This window comes from Astyanax mexicanus, chromosome 16 (genome assembly GCF_023375975.1).
Source record: "Astyanax mexicanus isolate ESR-SI-001 chromosome 16, AstMex3_surface, whole genome shotgun sequence".
NCBI lineage: Eukaryota > Metazoa > Chordata > Actinopteri > Characiformes > Acestrorhamphidae > Astyanax > Astyanax mexicanus.
In genome coordinates, this window is record NC_064423.1 from 17,883,338 (window position 1) to 17,903,485 (window position 20,148).

A 20,148-nucleotide genomic window follows, 5' to 3' on the forward strand; every position below is an offset into this window, starting at 1 on the left:
CAGGAATATAGTATAATAGTATAACAGTATAATCATAATGTGGCAAAATAAATAATATAGCATAAAATAATATAATGCAGCAAAAAATATTGCAGAATATTTAGTGCATGCATGTCGTCGCTGTCCAATGAAAAACACTGATCTCCAAAACAGAAAAAACCTTGTAAACTTTCAGTGGATGTCAATGTAAAAACAGTTTATTTCAGGTCATTTTGAAGAGTTTCTATTGGTCTATGCATTACGAATTTTTGGCACAGTGTAAGGGACAGTTTGTTTGTTCAAATTATGTAGTAAACTAAAAATGAACAAAAATGGAGATAAGTGTTTTTCATAGGACAGTGACGATATAAACCGCTAGCTAAAACAATTATACAATTAATAAAATTAAAACTTCACAGTAAATAATAGACTACTTTTAAGACAGAACATCCCTATTATCACAATATGGATTTTTAATATCATGATATTTCTGTGTCACGATATATTGTATACGATATAATATTGCCCACCCCTAGTCCTCACTCCTCAAAGTCCTGAAAAGACCTTAAAGTCTGTTCTTCACCTCACAGGTTTATGAAAGCACACCAAGCTTTGAACAAAGGAGATTCCTGGGAACCTCAGAAAGAGAGTTATCTAAACTCACCAGGCTGGAAAAGTTTACAAAACTGTTTCTGAAGACTTTTGTCTCTAACAGTCCACTGTGAGCTAGATGATCTATAAATTGAGCACATTCAGCACTGCTGGGACTCTCCTAAGGGCAAGACATATAATCTTGAGAGAAAAAATCACAAGGAACCCTGGGGTAACATCTAATGGCTTAATGTCAGTGTTCATAAGCCCACTATCAGGCAAACGCTGAACAAGAATGATGGTGTGTTCGACAGGAAAGCAAAGAGGAAGCCAAGTACTCTCTAAAAAATGTTGCTTAAGTTAATCAGCCTGGAGCTGCTTTTTTTTGTTCTGGTGTTCTGGTTCATAAGAATCCAAAATCAAATATTTTGTTTTAAATAAAAGAGCATTATCTTTGGCACAAAACAACACTGTATCCTAACCTAAAAGCTCATCCCAGCTGTTAAGCATGGGGGTGGCAGTATTATTGCTCACAGCTGCTTTGCTGGCATCGCATTATTAATGGATTGTACCAGCAGTTTCTACAGGAGAATGTTATAAGGTATCTATCTGTCTGCTGAAGCTTAACTGTAAGTGGGTCATGCAGCAGGACAATGACTCTGAGCATACAAATAAGAATACAAAGAAATGGGCAAAACTGAGGAAATGTAGTTTTTGTCAAATTTTGCGCCAAAATGTCGCACATCAATGTTGAAACTGTTTTTTAATCAAAGTTTTCATGTATCTTGGCATGTTCTCCTCCACCAGTCTTACACACTGCTTTTGGAAAACTTTATGCCTGCACTCCTGGTGCAAAAAAATCAAGGAGTTCAGCTTGGTTTGATGGCTTGTGATCGTCCATCTTCCTCTAATTTTTTTCCCCAAATTTTTCCAATGCCATCGTATTTCTGCCTTTGGCGCCAACTACTGTTTTGGTGGTGTAATTGCAGATCGATGAAAAACCCATCAACACACGTATACATTTTCACAGTGGAATAGGCTCCTTGCACAGGCAACACTGCAGACCCTGTATTGACTCAATTCAGCAATATATGATCATTCCTGTGGAAACTTTTGGGTTTAAGAGGTATAACACACTGTATAATTTGTTGAATTGGGTTCTCTTAAGTATTTTTTAGCATTTTTTAGGATTTGTTGAGAAGATTTTGTCACTTTACTTTGTCATGCATCTTGGCATGTTCTCCTCCACCAGTCTTACACACTGCTTTAAGATAACCTTATGCCTGAACTCCTGGTGCAAAAAATTCAAGCAGTTCAGTTTGGTTTGATGGCTTGTGATCATCCATCTTCTTCCTGATTATATTCCAGAGCTTTTCAATTTATAATATCTCATTTATGTCCAATGCAATACAAGTTTCTCCAAAACACCATATTTCTTATAAATTCCAGGTTATTTTGAAGAATTTCTATTGGTCCATTCATCAAGGCATTTAGAGACAGTGTACGGGATAGTTTGTTCATTCTAATTATATGTAGTAAACTAAAAATCTAAAAAATGGAAATACTTTGGACAGCGTTGATATATTGTAATTGTTTAAATAAAAATTTAGGAAAACTATTAAAAAAAACACAGTATGCTAGTACAAGTTTGTTCCACAAACTTCCTAGTTGCTGTGTATTTCTTCCATGTGTGATAACCTCTGCTGTTGAACAAGAATCCGTCAATGTAATTCATTAAATATACAGCTGATTTGAGGTCCTGCAGCTCTGCTGGTTGAGGAGTCCCTCGCTTTAAACATTATGGACTTTCTATCGTTGGTTTCCACTCTTAAGATGCTGCTCTGCTCATTATTGTTTTACTCCTCCTCCGCTTTCAGGCATCAATGTATGGATTCCATGTCAAGTCGGGTCTTTTGCAAATCCAGGCTTTTCTTCTTCCCAACTTTGTGGTGAACCTCCCGGTACAGTGAAGTTTCGCTGCTGTTTGCTTTGAGGTTTGAGGCAGGAATCTTTATTTTGTGGGAGAACGGCTGTGATCAGCTGACAGCTCCTTTACGTCTTCCCTCTGCGGCGCTTTATTCGCTGTGGCGAGGGCTGGTTGATGCGGTGCTTTGAAAGAGGAACTGAGCTGAGGATTTTTTATTTTTCTCTTCATTCGTTTTCTGGATCTCAGTCAGGTGCATTGTGTGAAGTTCAGGTCAGGTAAGGGCAGGAGGAGCTTGTGCAGCTCGTACAGTGAAACAACTGAAAGATGTCGGGAACAGCCTTGCCCTAGTGGCTCTTTACGTGCTGTCGCATAAGTACACGCTTACACTGGAAGACGATATCAAAGAGGATTTTTTTTTATGAGCTATATCATCAGGTAGTCGTATTTTTTATAGGCCAGAAGTTATATTCCAATGAATGTATTTGTATATAAAATGTTTGCTCGAATACAAACATTATGTCTGTTACTCTGGACTTGTGTGAGGTGTGATATTTAAAACACTGGCATGTTGTACCTTGCCCAGTCCAGTCTTTAAATAGATTCTGTGCTGGTTTCTATTTGTTAAAAATATGATTATAATATCACTATTATTTAAACATTTTTTTATTGTGAAATACATTGATCGTAGTTATTAAACAGCCCTAATGCAATATAAAACCTGAAGAGCATTTTTACGGACGTTTGCTTTGTGATTTTAAAATGAACTGGGTCCAGCTCAAACTGGAGGGGGGCTGTACTGTAAATCAGGACTGCACTCTGTTGGTAATTACAAGCTTGTTTTTGAGACAGGAGCATCCATTTTAGTCCAGATGGGCATGCAGGGCAGCGCTGCTTACTGTATCTCATTTAAGCATACGCTTGTACACAAGCCAAAGCATGCAGTTCAACCCAGTTAATTACATCAGTGCTACAAGGTCATTCCTGCAAGGATCCTTTAACTAAAGGAAAAGAAAAGCTGTATCCATGTTGTTGCATAACCTTCTAAGGATTGAAGAACCTATACTGTATAGGTTTTAGGGGTGCAGGAAAAAATCGATTCGAGCTCGAATCGTGTTTCTAACATTGAAGGATTCAGAATCGATTCTCATTTTCATTTTTTTTTATTTTTTTTTGCGGGTGCAGCTACTGTCGCGAGGAGCTTAGCTACTGTCGAGTGGAGCTTTTTTTTTTTTTTTTTTTTAAACTGTCGCGTTAAAGTAACAAAAAAAAAAGCTCTGCGCGACAGTGAAAAAAAAAAAAAAAAAAACAAAGACCAAAAAGCCTCCACTAAGCCTACTTGTTAGCTACCCCTGAGAGGGAGAAAGACTTATACTAATAGGCTAATACTGAGGCTGGGTTTAGTCTTTAGTCTTTTGTTGTTGTTGTTTTTTTGTTAGTTTTTTTCTTAAATTGTTCAGATCTGACTTCAGTCCAGTGTTTTAAACTGCTGATGTACCGGTAGTTAAATCTGTGTGGGTTGGAAGGTGGTCCTAATGCCCACAGATGGCACTAAGGCACAGCACATGAATAACATATTTTACAGCCTGTCAAAAGTCTATTTCATTACTAAAAAAAAGGAAAGCCAGCTTGATATTTAATGGTTCAATACTAAACTTTTAATTAATCTAAAATCGAAGTGGAGCGTTTGTCTCGGGCTGTAAAAAAAAAGAAAAAAAAAGAGAGGGATCCAGCAGAAAACGTTATGTAAAATTTAAATTGGGGTTGAATTAGGTGTGTGTTCGTGCCCCCTGTGCTCCAGATACATTTATCATTATGGAGAAGCGTTAATCAGAGTAATAACAGGTTGGGAAACGGTGTGCCAGGGATTTTCTGCCTCTCGTGTAACAGAACCTAGTTTCTCATTCTGCAGCAATACCGTGTCTGGAATCGCAGCCAAGCTTATTAGTCTGCAGGATTTACTGACTTATTTATTTTTCACATCTCTTAAGCTTGCCTTTAAAGATTTTCAAAGCGTGCTCTCCAATTGATTCAAATCCCTTTGACTTCTTGGACCAGACTTTATCCGTTTAATTATTTAGGTGCGCTATCGTAAAAAGATATATTTGATGATGAGATTAATTGTTGCTGGTGATTCCTCTGGTAAGTGTCAGTTTTTCCTCTGATATTGTGTTTTAGTTCCTTTTTACCTTGCTGTAAAGCAGAAATATCTATGAAACTGTTTTGTAAGTGTAATGTAATTTCAACTCAAAGACAAAGTTTGGTTTAATATTAGTTTGAGCCCACCTGCAGTGTTAAAAGCACTTTCACATCTACTTCTAGAGTAGGACAGTATAGTGTTTAAAATAGAAAAAAAACGTTCATACTGATTTTTTTTTCTGATTATCAAACAAACGTTAATATCAGACAAAGGTAATCTGCTTTAATATAAACAGCACCTTGTAAATGATAATTTTATTTATTAAAGAAAAAAATATATATCCAAACCAGCCTGACCCTGTGTGAAAGTGTTTGCCTTGGTTGTGCCAATAACTAGCATCTCTGTGGAGGAATTTTGGCCCTGGGCATCATCAAAATGTTTTTTGGGCCAATGTGAGTTGGGCCGTTGTATTCTTTGTGGTCAGCATTGGAACTCAACCATGAATACCATTTTCACCCAGCCTCTTTCTTATTATTTAATTCTTAAACACTGACCTTAACTGAAGCAAGTCAGACCTGCAGTTCTTCAAATGTTGCTCTGGGTTCTTTTGTGACCTTCTGGATGAGTGTTCCATGCCCTTTTTGAGTAATTTTTGTCAGCCAGCCACTGCTGGAAGGTTCACCAGTGTTTCATGTTTTCTCCATTTGTGAATATTAGCTCTCAATGTCTCACTGCTGGAGTCCCAAAGCTTTAGAAATTACTTTGTAACCTTTTCCAAACTAATAGATGATCAATGACTTTGTTTTCTCGTCTATTCTTGTATTTCTTCAGATCGCGGCATAATGTGTTGCTTTTTGAGATCGTTTAGCTGCTTCATGCTGTTAGACAGGTTTTATTTAAGTGATTTAATAATTCTACAGGTCTGGCAGTAATCAGGCCTAATTGTGGCTAGTAGTGAAATTGAACTAAGCTTTCCAAAAAGTCTGATTAATCACAGTTAATTTATACACTTTTTCACAAAGGACTGGATTGGTTTGGATAATTTTTTTTACTTTTAATAAGTGAAATCATCATTTAAGAAGTGCTTTATATTTACTCAAGTTATATTAGTCTGAGATTAAAGTTTGTCTGATAATCTGAAAAATATCAGTGTGAGGGGAAAAAAAAGCAAAAACGAAAAAAGAAATCTCTAAGTTTGAGTAAAATGAATATTGTCATTTAGAGCATTTATTTGCAGAAAATGAGAAATGGCTGAAATAATAAAAAAGATGCAGAGCTTTCAGACCTCAAATAATGCAAAGAAAACAAGTTCATATTCATAAAGTTCAGAAATTATATATAATATTTGGTGGAATAACCCTGGTTTTTAATCACAGTTTTCATGCATCTTGGCATGTTCTTCTCCACCAGTCTAACACACTGCTTTTGGATAACTTAATGCCACTCCTGGTGTAAAAGTTCAAGCAGTTCAGCTTGTTTTGATGGCTTGTGATCATCCATATTCCTCTTGATTATATTCCAGAGGTTTTCAATTTGGTAAAATCAGAGCTGTATATGTTGAAAAAGTATTCATACCCCTTGAATTTTCTACATATTTTTATGTTACCCCCACAAACCTAGTTGACCTTTACTCCTGGATTGCTTGCTTTGTGTTATTATTTTTTAATCAGATTAAAAAGGTATACTGTGGGAGAAGCTGCTGCGTCTTATTGAGAAAGTAAATGAGCTTCTCACAGGCCGGCTTTGCTCCTCATATATTTTACTAGAGAATCGTAAGGGAAGCATGAAAGCCTCCCCTGGTCAAATTAATTATCAAATCAAGGTTGCTTCATTGACATGAAATGAAATATTAATGTGCGTATTCCCAATGTTGTGGTAAATAAATTGCATAAGCTTGGTTTTTAAATGTTATTGAAGTGTACATACAGTACATAAAAAATCTCTTCAGAGAACACAATTAAATATGGATGTTTTGTTTATTTGCTGAATTTAATTTATTCCGGTGTTGTAAGTGGAGGGGGTTTAGGATTAGTTATTTTTAATAGTTTCAACACTACCACCTTTCTCATATGCTGTTGGTCCTCCATGTGCCTTTAAACCTGGCTCTAGATAAAAAAATCTAAAAATCCTAAATTTATGATTGTCTACTTCTGTTGCTTTATTTGAATTCAGAAACGTCAGAGACACGCCCACACAGTGAATGCAAAGATTTGGCAGTGTGGATTTTGCTGAAAAAAAAAGTGCTAATGGACAAATAGCGCTAAACTGTTCTTAAACAGTTTGTGAGGAAATATAATCTTCGTTTATATTCTTTTTCTCTGACCTCGTAACGCACAGCTAACAAGCTAACAAGCTAAAACTGGCACTCGGGCTGAACACAGGCTGTGTGTGTGTTTGTGTGTGTGTGTGTTCAGCCCGAGTGCTAGTTTTAGCCTGTTAGCTTGTTAGCTGTGCGTTACGAGGTCAGAGAAAAAGAATATAAACGAAGATTATATTTCCTCACAAACTGTGAGCAAACGCTGTTTGTGTGTGTGTGTGTGTGTGTGTTTGTGTGTGTTCAGCCTGAGTGCTAGTTTTAGCCTGTTAGCTTGTTAGCTTGCTAGCCTAGCGTGGTTGTGGCCGACAGCAACCATTGTGAGTTCCAGCAATAATGCGACGATACTTACGTATCTTTTTACTAAAATTGTAATGCACAGTTACTTGGTTAACTAACTTGATTGAAATCTAATTACTGGATTGGAAATAGTAACTCGTTATTAAAAAAAGATGACATCAAAAGTACAAATGTAAAAAAATACCCTTAAATCTTCAAGTAAATAATAGGCCGAATTATATGGATTTTTAAAATCATGATATACTGTCTATGATTTGATATAGGACACCCCTAGTATGGATGCACCACACTAAAAAAATGAACACATGTTAATGCTTTAATGCTTTTAATGTTTTCTGAACAGCCGCACTTTTATCAAAGACTAGATTTGAAATGCGTTCCTGCTTGTAGCGCTTCTGCTCTGAGCTTTATCAGCTTTATTTGCTGTTTTGCCTTCACCTTGCAGCTTCTTCTGCTCAGAATTCTGAGCATCTGTCTGTCATCAAAGCCTGAGCAGACCGGCCTCTTCGCTTTAGATACAGGTTTATTAGTGAGAGGAGTTAAATACTGTAGCTGGCTTTTCATTCACTGCCGTGGTGTTTCAGAGTGCGCTTGTTAACGAGCGCATGATGAAAAGCTCCTGGCCGTGGAGCTGAGCACTCGAGCGAGCGAGTGAGTGAGTGAGCGCGGTGTTGGCACCTGCAGCAGACGGAGGTTGAAGCGCTTTGCTGCACATTGTTGGCTCTGATTGTTTTGCTGGAGATGAACAGGAGTGGAATTTGTCAGTTTTGAGTAGGTAAAGACGATCAGACGGATTGGAGCTGAGAGGGTCTTGTCTGCAGGGCTCGAGGTTACAGTGGGGAGCGTTATGTCGATCTGGTCGCGGTTTTGTGGGATTTAATTCAGCTAAAGACTCTCCAGCACAAGGTGGACGATCATTTTGGGCCCTAATGGCTCGAACAGCCTTGGTGTCTTTAAGCCCCCAAAGTTGAACAGGCTTTTAGACCTTGTCTGTTCTTCTGGGACGGAATTAAATTCAGGGGTTTAGTTGAGAAATGCAATAAAAGCCATTATTAATCATTTGAGTTTCATCAGGGACTGGCTGTCATCAAAGTGCTGGGAGTGGACTTTTGTAGACAAAATATATTTTTTGCCATATATGGTTCAGTTTACTGTTTAAGAGAGAGACATATGTGTTTGTTGGAATACTTCATTTCTTCATGTATTGTTTTTTTTGTGATCTTTTTGATGTGATCTGGAGACTTGCAGATGGTGGAGTCAGATTTAGGCGCCAACTGCATAAATCCAAGGAGCCAATCATCTGCTTTGTGTAAACAGTCTAAGATTTGATTTTGCCACCTGAATATTGAGACATGAAATGTGATTTTTATGGTAGGAGTACAGGTGCATCTAAAAAATAAATAAATAAATAAATAAGTAGAATGCCATTGAAAAGTTGCTTTATTTCAGTAACTCAGTTCAAAATGTGAAACTCATATATTATATAGATGTATTACAAACAGAATAATCTATTTTAAGCATTTATTTCTTTTATTATTGATGATTATGCCTTACATATAATAAAAATCCAAAAGCCTGTAATCTTAGAAAATGTGCAGTATGGACAGTGTGCCAAGTCTTGCTGGCAATTGAAATCCTTAATTTTGATAAAAGTTGTCAGGAGAGAAAAGCATGAAGGGCTGTAGGATTTTCAGTGCAGTGTTTTCCCGGTAAATCTTACATATTCACTCTACTAACAACTTTTATAGAGATGTGGATTTCATTTTCCAGCAGGACTTGGCACACTGCAAAAGTACCAATTGGTTATATAATATAATCTAAATTTCTGTGACACACATTTTTGGGTTTTCACTGGCTGTAAATTAATCATAATCATCAACAATAAAAGAAATAAACACTTAAAATAGATTAATCTGTGTTTAATACATCTATATAATATGAGTTTTACATTTTGAACTGAATTGCTGAAGTAAAGTAACTTTTTAATAATATCGGTGTATATACAGCTGCTACTCATATAGAGATGCCTTGTGCTTACTGTCGTCACCCTTTGGAGTGATGAAGGAGAAGAGTGCCATCCAGCCACCCAGAGAGAGCAAGGCCAATTGTGCTCTCTCGGGGCTCTGGCAGCTGATGGCAAGCTGCATGATCTTGTAATTCAGAGAATACAGTGATGTTCAGGAGGAAAATGTTCACAGAATAAAACAGAATACAGGGGTCAGAACATATTTATTGACCACGGAATTCTGCCCATTCAGAAATTTAGCTTAGACACGGAACACCAAATATGGGCATGCGAGGACTACAGAATGACGCACGACTGCAGTGGTTTATAAACGTGTTAAAAAAAAAAAAAAAAAAAAAAACATGGATTTCGCCCCAGGTCTACTTATCCTGATGTGCACTGTGTTTTAATTTGGAACTGAAATACGTTCCTGCTCCATTTCTCTTCTCTAAATATTCATTTTCTTTATTTCCTGCCCAGTCCAGACTCTGCATACTGAAAAGCACATTAGCGTGCATATATGAATATGAAATGAGTGCGTTTTTTGGCTCTGTGCGTCTCGTAATCCACCCTTTCTTTAAACTCATCTTGGCATGTTTAATTGAGACTCTTCAAGCAGGCCATTAAGAAAAGTGATGTAATGGTTTGAGTCAGCAGCGAGCCAGTTTAAAAACGGGGCGAATATGGCCCAGCCGCTCCTCTGATGTGACTTATTCCTCAACTGATGAAATTGAGCCAATCAATCAAAGCATTTAGGAGATGGTGAAGGCCAGAAGTGGGCTTCACTACCCTCTAATGGGTACTTAAGATAGAATAGATATGTTGGTGTGTTCTGGATTTAGGGCTGTACTGTTAATCTTGTATCGCAAAATTAGCTTTTAGAATAAGGCAGAAAAGGTTGCAGGATGCAAGTAAACCATTTAGTACATCACAAACATTTAAATAGTTCCTGTGAAGTTAGTCAGGTCTTGGCCATGTTAAGCAATATAAAGCATGACTCTGCTGAACTGCTCTGTGAAACTCTTAACGAACAAATGATAAATTGATATTTTGTTTTTTACTAAATTGATGTTTATGTTGCAGTACTGAACTCTACTAAACCCTGAGTAAACTGATAAATTACTGTGATTATCAGTTATTTATCTCAGTAGTGTTACTGAGCTCTAATAGAGCATGAGTAGACTGATAAATCACTGTACTGATCAGTTATTTTCCTTAGTGTTACTAAACTCTACTAAAGCCTGAGTAGACTGATAAATCACTATGATTATTTATCTCAGTAATGTTAATGCCTCGGCATACTTCCAGCGAAACAAATTTCGTGAGCATTGCATGAAGTCAAGCGTGCTTTCGCAAGCTTTTTATCTGGCATACTTTCTGCGGCTTCGCTTTGCCTGTCTCGTATGCTCCACAACCGCAGGTGGTGCTATGACATTAGTAAAGTTAAGTTTCATGACTACCGGAAAACTATCACCCCTCGCACTCTGTCTAGACAAGCTCCGGTATGTATCACTCAATAAAGAATCATAAAGGTGATGGTAACGCTGTACCTGCTCAGCGAGCCTCTCTTCGAAATCGTCCATGTTTGTTTTCTTGGCACGCCTCTTTTTTGACGACCAATCACAGGCGTTGTCGCGTTGTGTGTTCGGCCGTTGAGTTCGCCCAGCTTCCACACGCACGACACGGCGAACTAAGCCCCTGTGCGACGTCCGTGGCTGTTCGTTTTCTCCGCAATTACGTCACATTGTTCGCTGAAGCCACGCGAACGTCGTCTCCGCATGAAGTATGCCGAGGCCTTTACTGATTTCTACTAAAGCATGAGTAGACTGATAAATCACTGTGATTATCTGTTGCTTATTGCAAGCATTTGTAGCATTAGTGTTAATATTTTGTGATACTTTTCATACACTGTATCCATATGTCTGTCTATACTATACAACCTCAGCCTGTGTTGAGCCAGTTGAGGCAGAGTTGAGCAAGTTTTATAGATTTTATAGTGTTTGCTTTCATAGCCTGTAACATTTGGCCCCACTATTGTAATAAATGTTTAATTTTCTCTCCTTCTTTCTTCTTTCCTTTCTTTTTTTCACTTTTATTGGCAGGCTTTAAGCCGGGAGAAGACGTTCCAGTCAGACAGCGAAGGCAATCAGGTGTTCAAAGGCCACAGGTAAGGTGAAATCTGCTTTGGTCTGCTCTGTTTATGTCCAGGATCAGAAAAAACCCAGGGAACCCCCTTCAGTGTTTGAAAGCAAGGGCAAGCTTAAAGTTCAAGCTACAGGATGAAGGAGAAGTTATTTTAAACACTCTCTCTCTCTTTTTCTCTCTTTTTTGCTTTGGTGTGGAGTCTATACGGTGGCTCTGTGTATACTGTGTGCTTTACAGAAGCCTATTTTGCTGAAGAGTAGCGAGGAATTCTAATCGCAGCGACCGTATGGCAATCGGAGCTGCCAGTATATGCGCCCGTGCCATGAGTTTTGGCCGGCACACAATGGGTGCTCAGAAAGCATTTGTAAACAGTGGCAGCATCCAGCCAGTGTGTACAGCAAGACTAATTCTTTCAGCTGAAAATGTTTGTTTGTGGTATCGCACGCGTTTAAGGCACACATATGGTGATTATTTAGTCTGCCATATGTGAGCAGAGCCAGTTAAACTCTCCCAGTTTGCCAAGCCGGGGATAATCCACAAAATGTAAACTCAAGCGTTTGCATTGTGCAGTGTGCAGTGTTAGCACAGGTGGAGATGATCCAGTGGGAAATTCTCCACTTGCACACACATTTTAGCATTTACACTATCATTCGGTTATATAGAGGTAACTCACTTACCTGCAAATATACATCAGCTTTTTAATTTGTCTACATAGCAATGTAATATACAGCTCTGGAAAAGAATAAAAGACCACTTCAGTTTCTGAATCAGTTTCTCTGATTTTGCTATTTATACATTTTTATTCAGTTTTATTCTATAAACTACGGACAACATTTCTCATAAAAATATTGCCATTTAGAGCATTTATTTGCAGAAAATAAGAAATTAAATAACAAAATAGATGAAGTGCTTTCAGACCTTAAAAAAATGCGACGAAAAGAAAAGTTCATATTCATAAAATTTTAAGAGTTCAGAAATCAATATTTGGTGGAATAACCCTGGTTTTTAATAACAGTTTTCATGCATCTTTGCATGTACTCCTCCACCAGTCTTACACACTGCTTTTAGATAACTTTATGCCTGCACTCCTGGTGCAAATATTCAAGCAATATTCACCTTGATTTGATGGCTTGTTGTGATCATCCATCTTCCTTTTGATTATATTACAGAAGTTTTCACTTTGTCAAAATCAAAGAAACTCATCATTATTTTTAAGGGGTCTCTTAAAAGCATTAAGGGGTGTCTTGAGTGGTCCAGCGGCCTAAAGTGCTGCCAAGATGATCGGGAATAGCTGGTCATGCAGTTTGCCATCAGCTGCCGGAACCCTGAGAGAGCACAATTGGTCTTGCGCTCTCTGTGTGGGTAGATGGCGCTCTTTTCCCTCATCTCTCCTAGGGTCGCTTCATTTTTCTCCGAGCTGCTACATCAACAGCCGGTCGAAAAGAGGCGGTGGCTGACTTCACATGTATCGGAGGAGGCATGTGCTAGTCTTAACCTTTTTGTGTTAGGGCATCACTATTAATGGGGATATATAGCTGACTAGCAGCTGAATGAGTAAGACATTTGGCCTAACTAAATTGGGAGAGAAAATTAGACATCAATTTGTACAAAAAAAAAAACAGTAAATACTGTATCTTTGGTTGCTTTAAAATGTATATTTATTTGTAGTGTTCCAACCAAATGTGTTGTGACAGTAAGCATTACTGCTTTACATATTTCATACAGACTACTAAAGAAAATCATTTCAGGTTATAGCATTTGAAGCTTTTCACAGACTAGCAGTTAATATATATTTTTGGGAGGCATTTTTTTCGCTAAACTTTTCTTGGTGGAGAAGAGCAGGGTTCAGGCCACGCTCAGGGACATCCACGGCTTGCAATTTTGCTTTTCTGACAGTGTAATTACTTCACTGTGCTCCAGCATGTTTAGTGTAGTTGGATCCGTTCTTTCATTGCAGCCCTTAAGAAGTACAATTTCATCATTTGGAAGCTTATATTATTATAATGAAAGAAATACTAAAAATGTGATCAACAGCGCAACCCTGTTACCCACCAAACCGTATTTGGGTCAAGGGCGTAACACCTGTGTGACTGCATAATTTTCTGTAAAAAAAAGAACAGAAAAAGGTTTAAATGCCTCAACATATAACATGCCTATTTAGTGTATCTCTTATATCGCTTGTACTGGGCCTGAATATCACCACTGATTTATGGAATCGTGATTAGATTTTGATTCACAAGATCCCGACGAGTGGTCAAAAGTGCTCCCACTACAATCGGGAGATTTGAATCCCGATCATGCAGCTTGTCATCAGCTGCCGGAGCCCTGAGAGTGCATAATTGGCCTTGCTCTCTCTGGGTGTGTAGATGGGGCTCTTTCCCCTCAGCACTTTTAGGGTAATGTTGATCAGTTACATCTGTATAAAATACATCTATATAAATATACAACTGTATAAAATAAATTAAAGAAAGAGGACAAATTGTTGGGGCACGTCTTGCTGGCGCATCTTTGACCAAGACAGCAAGTCTTTGTGATGTATCAAGAGCCGCTTTATCCAGGGTAATGTCAGCATACCACCAAGAAGGACGAACCACATCCAACAGGATTAACTGTGGACGCTGTAAGAGGAAGCTGTCTGAAGGGAATGTTTTAAAAAAGCATAAAACCACGGCTGCCCAAATCACGGCAGAATTCAATGTGCACCTCAACTCTCCTGTTTCCACCAGAAATGTCCGTCGGGACAATAAATTATTGTGGTCTAAAACCAGGTGTTTTAGTTTCATCGTCCAACCCCTGTAGTTCTATACAGCGTGTCAAGAATGTTGGGAACACCTAATTATAGTCAAGTCGTGAAGTTTTTGACTAGATCTGCCTAGAGCTGAGATTTCCAAACTTTGGGATGTGTATCTACAGTGTCTCTCCAGTGTTCCAGCCTCTAATTCCTCGCTGTGTGTGTTTTTTTTCTCTCTCTCAGGAACTTGGTGACGTGTCTATCCGTGTCCATGGACGGCACACTGCTGCTGTCAGGTTCCCACGACGAGACGGTGAGGATGTGGGACGTTCAGAGCAAGCAGTGTATCCGCTGCATCAACCACAAAGGTGAGCGGCGCTCGGCGTCTCTGACAGCGTCTCGCTTTCTAGCCTACTCTCTTTCTCTATCGGCCCAGTCTCTGCCTTCACGCCCCCGGCCTCCCCCACAAACATCCATCAGTGCTCGCCCAAGCTTATAGCCTCCGCTCCTCCCTGCCACACGACCTGTCTACGGGCTGACGCGTGGGCCGGCACCTCCGAGCGGCGGCTTCCTCTTCACGGACGCGCTCCGTCTGATCTTTCTCGCGCCGCGGCTCTGACTGGCTGCCATAGCTGGGATGACTGATGAGGCGCTGTAGTGCGAGTGGCACCAATAGATGGCAGATCTCTGAGCCTGTGCCCTAAAACGGCCAAACGCCTCGGCGGGGTTGTGCTCGGCTGTGACCGAGATCGACTCTTCACAGGCCACAGCACAGTCTCATTGCCTTCTCTGCCTAGCGTGTGCTCCAAAACTCTGATGAGGAGTTATGAGTTACTTCTGTCTCTGAGGAGGATGTTCCCTAAGAACTTCATTACATAGCATTGTTGCAGAGGAACACAATACAACTGTGGTCTTAAATATTACCGGATTTTTCGTACTATAAAACGCAGCAGATATAAGGCTCACTATTAATAATCGTCTATTTTCTGGCCTATTTTCATACATAAGGCGCACTGGATTATAAGGCTCACTATCAATAAACGTCTATTTTCATACATTAAGGCGCATTATCAACAAACGTCTATTTTCTGGTCTATGTTTATACATAAGGCACACTGGATTATACAGCAGTGCTATCCAGGGTTAGCAGCAGAATACAGGCCAATAATAGTAACCTCTGTATGGCCAAAAAACACTTAGTGTGGTTAGCAGCTAATGCTAATACTGCTTGAGAACTGAACTGAAACTCCTGTATAAAGCTGTACTTCATCAGAGTGACTTTACTGCTACTTACAACCTGACTGGTAAAATTCATACATAAGATGCACTGACAAGTGTGAAAAATACTGTAAATGTTATTTACAGAAGACTTAAAGGAGAAATCTGGTGCTAAGTGGACTTGGGTTGTAGTGAAACATGATAATGAGTACAGACTTTTGTCAAATAGCCCACCTCCATTCACCCCAAGCATTCCTAAATACAGCGATTTTAGCTGCTGTTCCCAAATAGCTTACAGTGCTAGAGATAAAAGCATAGAGTTCCCCATGCAAAGAAGTAGCCATTTTTACACCATTAACAAACTCAAAATAGTTTATTAAAAGTACTGCAATCTTGTTATTGAGTTACGCTAAGTCAAATCACGAGCTCGAACAAATAGTTAAGATAGGCGGCCAGACTGCAAATTGTATTTGTGGAAAAGCATGTATATTATTGCGATATTTTTTGCGATATTGCAGAAGTTTGTACTCGTTATCAAGTTTCACTACACCCCAAGTCCATTTCACACCAGAGTTCTCCTTTAAACCACTAATGCACTGTTTAATACTGTGCTTTTTCAAATATCATTATCTTCACACACCAATTTATAAAGAAGTCACTGACATTTTGATTTGACTTCCGTTCTGTTTAAATGTGCCCTGGCTTATCTACGCCAGTGAGCCAAAACATTAAAACCCCATTCTTGCTGTACATTTAGTGTCTCTCATTCTTTTATATTTATAATCTTATTTGCTTGTTTTTGCTGGAACTTTTGGAAAAGAGAGTAACGTAATTTCAGTCCTCTGTATCTCCTGTATATACAGTTGCAAGAAAAAGTATGTGAAGCCTTTGCGATTACTTGGATTTCTGCATAAATGAATCATTAAATGTGCTCCGATCTTTATCCAAATCACATCAGCCAATATACAAACACAGTCTGCTTAAAGTAATACCACACAAAAAATTATATGTTTGGATTTCTTTGGATTTATTAATTAGCTTCATGCGAGTCAACTATTCTTGATAGTGAGTCTTCTGAGAGCTCTTTTGTGTGAGGCATGATTCACATCAAACAATGCTTCTTAAAGAACAGCGAACTCAAAACTAGTTTGTTAGTTTGTATAGGGCAGGGCAGCTTTAACCTTTAAGTTTTAACACATCCAATCTCATCACATCCTGGCTCCAGTTAGCTCTTAGAAAAATCATTAGCTTAGGGATCTCGCATACCAGGGTCATGAAAAACCTGGAAAAGTCATGGAATTAAAAAAAAATAGCAGTTTCCAGGCCTGGAAAAGTTTTGGAAAAATAAAAACACCCAGAACGTTTCGGAAAAGTAATGGAAATTTGGTCTACAAATCTTATGTGTTTCAGTTTATTGATGGAGAAAATGTATTTTGAGCGACCAACAAATACATCAGCTCAAACTTAAAATTGATTTCTGAATTTTAGTTAAGGATATCTAAAATGTCTAGTCCCATAGAGGGTTAAATATTACCATATTTTTTGCACCGGATCATAAGGCTCAAGGTAAATAAACGTCCATTTTCTGGTCTACTTTCATATACAAGGTGCAACGGATTATAAGGCTCACTTAATATGACGGAGTTAATTGAGTAATTTAGCCCTTCACAATGGAGCTGTCAGGATCTGACACACATATTTTATTATTAAAGATTGTGTGTCAACATTTTATCTAATTCATTTTAGACCTACTATAATCAACTTTAATTATATGATTTTTCCTTAGTGTAGATGTGTCAACAGAAATGTTAGCAGGTGCCACGGATTTTTGGGTTAGTCTTCAGCTGACACTGTAGGATTCTTCCTCACCTCATTGATCGTTCTGAGCTGTGCTCTTGCAGTCATCTTTACAGGACTTTACCACGCCTAGGGAGAGTAACAACAGTGCCGAACTTTCTACATTTGTAGAGGGTCTGTTTTTGGTTTTATTGTCCATGTCTGTATACTTTTCCTCCCCCAAAGGGTTCACATACTTTTACCTGCAACTGTATGCAGCATTGACAATAAAACGACTTGACTTGACTTGTAAGGTAGCAACATGCTTCATGTTTGAAGGATTCAGCTTCAAGACCTTGACAGTCCTGGCTGGATGGTGGAGGTCTTTCTCTTTTCTGTTAGGTGTTTGGTTCCCTAATGAAGAAGCCTCACATCTCCAACATACTGATGAGCCAGGTCAAAGTGGCATGCGGCCAAGATGTTGAAAGCTTTTTAACATTTATTTTAGTTTGGCCCCGGCGGTGGAAAAGGTCTGTACATGAGCGGCGTGCAGCCGAGCAGCAGCGCCGTGCTCACTTTCAGTTAATGTAACCTTTCAGGGGAAAATGTGCAAATGGAACGGAGCGCGCGCAGTTTGTCACACGGAGAAGCAGCGGCTCGCTCTGACATCACACTGATGAATTGTTTTTGTGTCTTCCATTTTTTATACTGCTGGTCAATGACGCCCTTTTTGAAGGATATCACTTGGACATTGTTTTTGTCTTTCTTTTTTTGTTTTAAGAATCTTTAAAAAGCCTGAGAAAATCCCAGTCGTTTATCTCTGAGCTGATCTTGAGAAGCATCATTACTGACTTCATTATCTGCGCTGTGGAATCAGTTGTGAAGTGAGTTGTAAAGGTGTGATGATTAATTGAAGAGAGGAGATGTGTGTGAGAGATAAGATAGAGGCTTTGTTGTTTTCCGAATGCTCTGGGATCAGCATGGCTTAAGTAGCTCACTTCAAGACGAGGGCTTTTGATGAGATACCTGCTCCTGTTAAACGAGCTTCAAGAGCTTTATGGGCTTTAGTTAATAACCTGCTGCATATTCTGTGCTTCTAATGCTTTCCTTTAAGTCCTATAGCCTCCCGCTGAGCATGCAGCTTGTTTAGTTAGTTAGTTAGTTTCTTTATTTATCTCCCAAGGAGAAATTTTTCTTGGATTGAGGGCATACTGCACTACAGCACAAAACAGACACATACAGACAATCATGTGACCAAAACCATATCATTACAATACATTAAGGATTAAAGTGCATTACATTACATACTTTCACAGAACCCCACAGCCCCTATACAACCAAATACAGTCAGACGTCCTTATTATTTAGAATCTTAATTGACAGTGGTACAAAAGAATGTTTAAACCTATTGTGCCTACACAAAGGAACCCTGTATCTTCTACCTGAGTTCATGAGCTGGTACTCCTGATGTAGCACATGTGTACTATCAGAAACAATATTCCTAGCCTGCCTAATTATAGCCTGCTGCCACAGCTCCTGCGGGCCAAAAGGGGCAGGAATGCCCATAATTTTCCCAGCTGTCTTAACTAGGCTATTTAATTGTGTTTTGGATTGAACTGTTAGATTACCAAACCAACTTGTAATACCATATCTTAAAACTGATTCAATAGCTGCTCTGTAGAATATTAACATAATGTTCTTACAGACACCAAATAATCTGAGTCTGCGCAGAAAATGAAGGCGCTGATGGATCCTAGAACACACCCTGGTCACCTGTGTTTTCCAACTCAGATCACAGTCTATGTAAACTCCCAGATATTTAAATGAGCTCACCTGCTCAATGGTTTGACCATGAATAGACACAGGGTCAGAGATTCCGACTTTTCGAGGATCCACCAGCATTTCCACAGTCTTACTTGTATTAATCTGCAGTTTGTGTACCTTACACCAGGCCACAAGATTTTCTACAGCTATATGATACATATTTGGGTTAGAGGTTTTTGTTAACAAACTAAGCAAAACTGTGTCATCAGAAAATTTTATCAAGTGCTGGTTTGCGTCCATACTAACACAATCATTAGTGTAGAGAGTAAACAGGAAAGGTGAACTGACACTCCCCTGAGGGGCCCCAGTACTACAAACTGTTATGTCAGATAGAGCAGAGTTAAACTTTACTTGTTGTGGCCTATTAGACAGGAAAGAGTAGTACCACTTAATTAAAAATGGATTTACGTTTGCCTGGACTAACTTATTAAGCATCAGATGTGGCTGTATTAAGTTAAAAGCTGAACTGAAATCAATAAAGAGTAGTCGAGCATATGCAGTTGGGCATTCAATATGCTTAAGAATGAGATGCATTAATGTTGCTATAGCATCACCTGTGCTTCGATTTTTTGTATAAGCAAACTGGAATTTATCCACTAACGGTTCCACTTGTATTTGAAGCTTTTCAAGCATCAGCCTTTCAAATGATTTAAAAACGTTTGAGGTAAGTGTCACCGGTCTATAATCATTATTCTCCTGAGGGCAAGCTGTTTTAGGGACCGGGATAATTACAGATTTTTTCCAGAGTTTTGGCACCGTATGAGTATCTATAGAGAGCTGGAATAATTTGTGCCAGACAGGTGAGAGCTCTTCAGCAAAGTTTTTTAACAAGAATGCAGTCATACAATCTGGGCCTGTGGCTTTGTTGGTCTGTATGGCTTTAAAAGCCATACAGACCAACAAAGTCAGTGTTGTCAGTGTTTATGGTGGGGCTGCACTGAGTGGAGACAAAATTGGTCACGTAGATCTTCTCTTTCCATTATACTTGGTGGAGTCACAATACCGAAATGATGACTTTCAGTAAAATACCTGCCTAAATATCTCAATACTGATGCTGAAACGATACCACAAAAAAATCATGGAAGGGAATAATAGAACATTAAAACATGGAACTAAAAATGATTGTTTTTTTAACAAATAATATTTTTTTTTTCTTCTTTATTTCAGGTAAGAACATAATAAGTTTACGGAATTTCTTTGA

General features: G+C 38.7%; 1 protein-coding gene across 1 annotated transcript in view; it reads left to right on the top strand.

The window, feature by feature from the left end:
• The window catches only part of wdr18 (WD repeat domain 18), a 110,193-nt gene that overhangs the window by 41,316 nt on the left and 48,729 nt on the right, over nucleotides 1-20,148 (top strand). Inside the window, exons 6-7 of the mRNA XM_007240181.4 lie at nucleotides 11,356-11,420; nucleotides 14,373-14,497. Coding sequence (XP_007240243.1) covers nucleotides 11,356-11,420; nucleotides 14,373-14,497 — 190 coding nt within the window. The remainder of the gene's footprint in view (nucleotides 1-11,355; nucleotides 11,421-14,372; nucleotides 14,498-20,148) is intronic.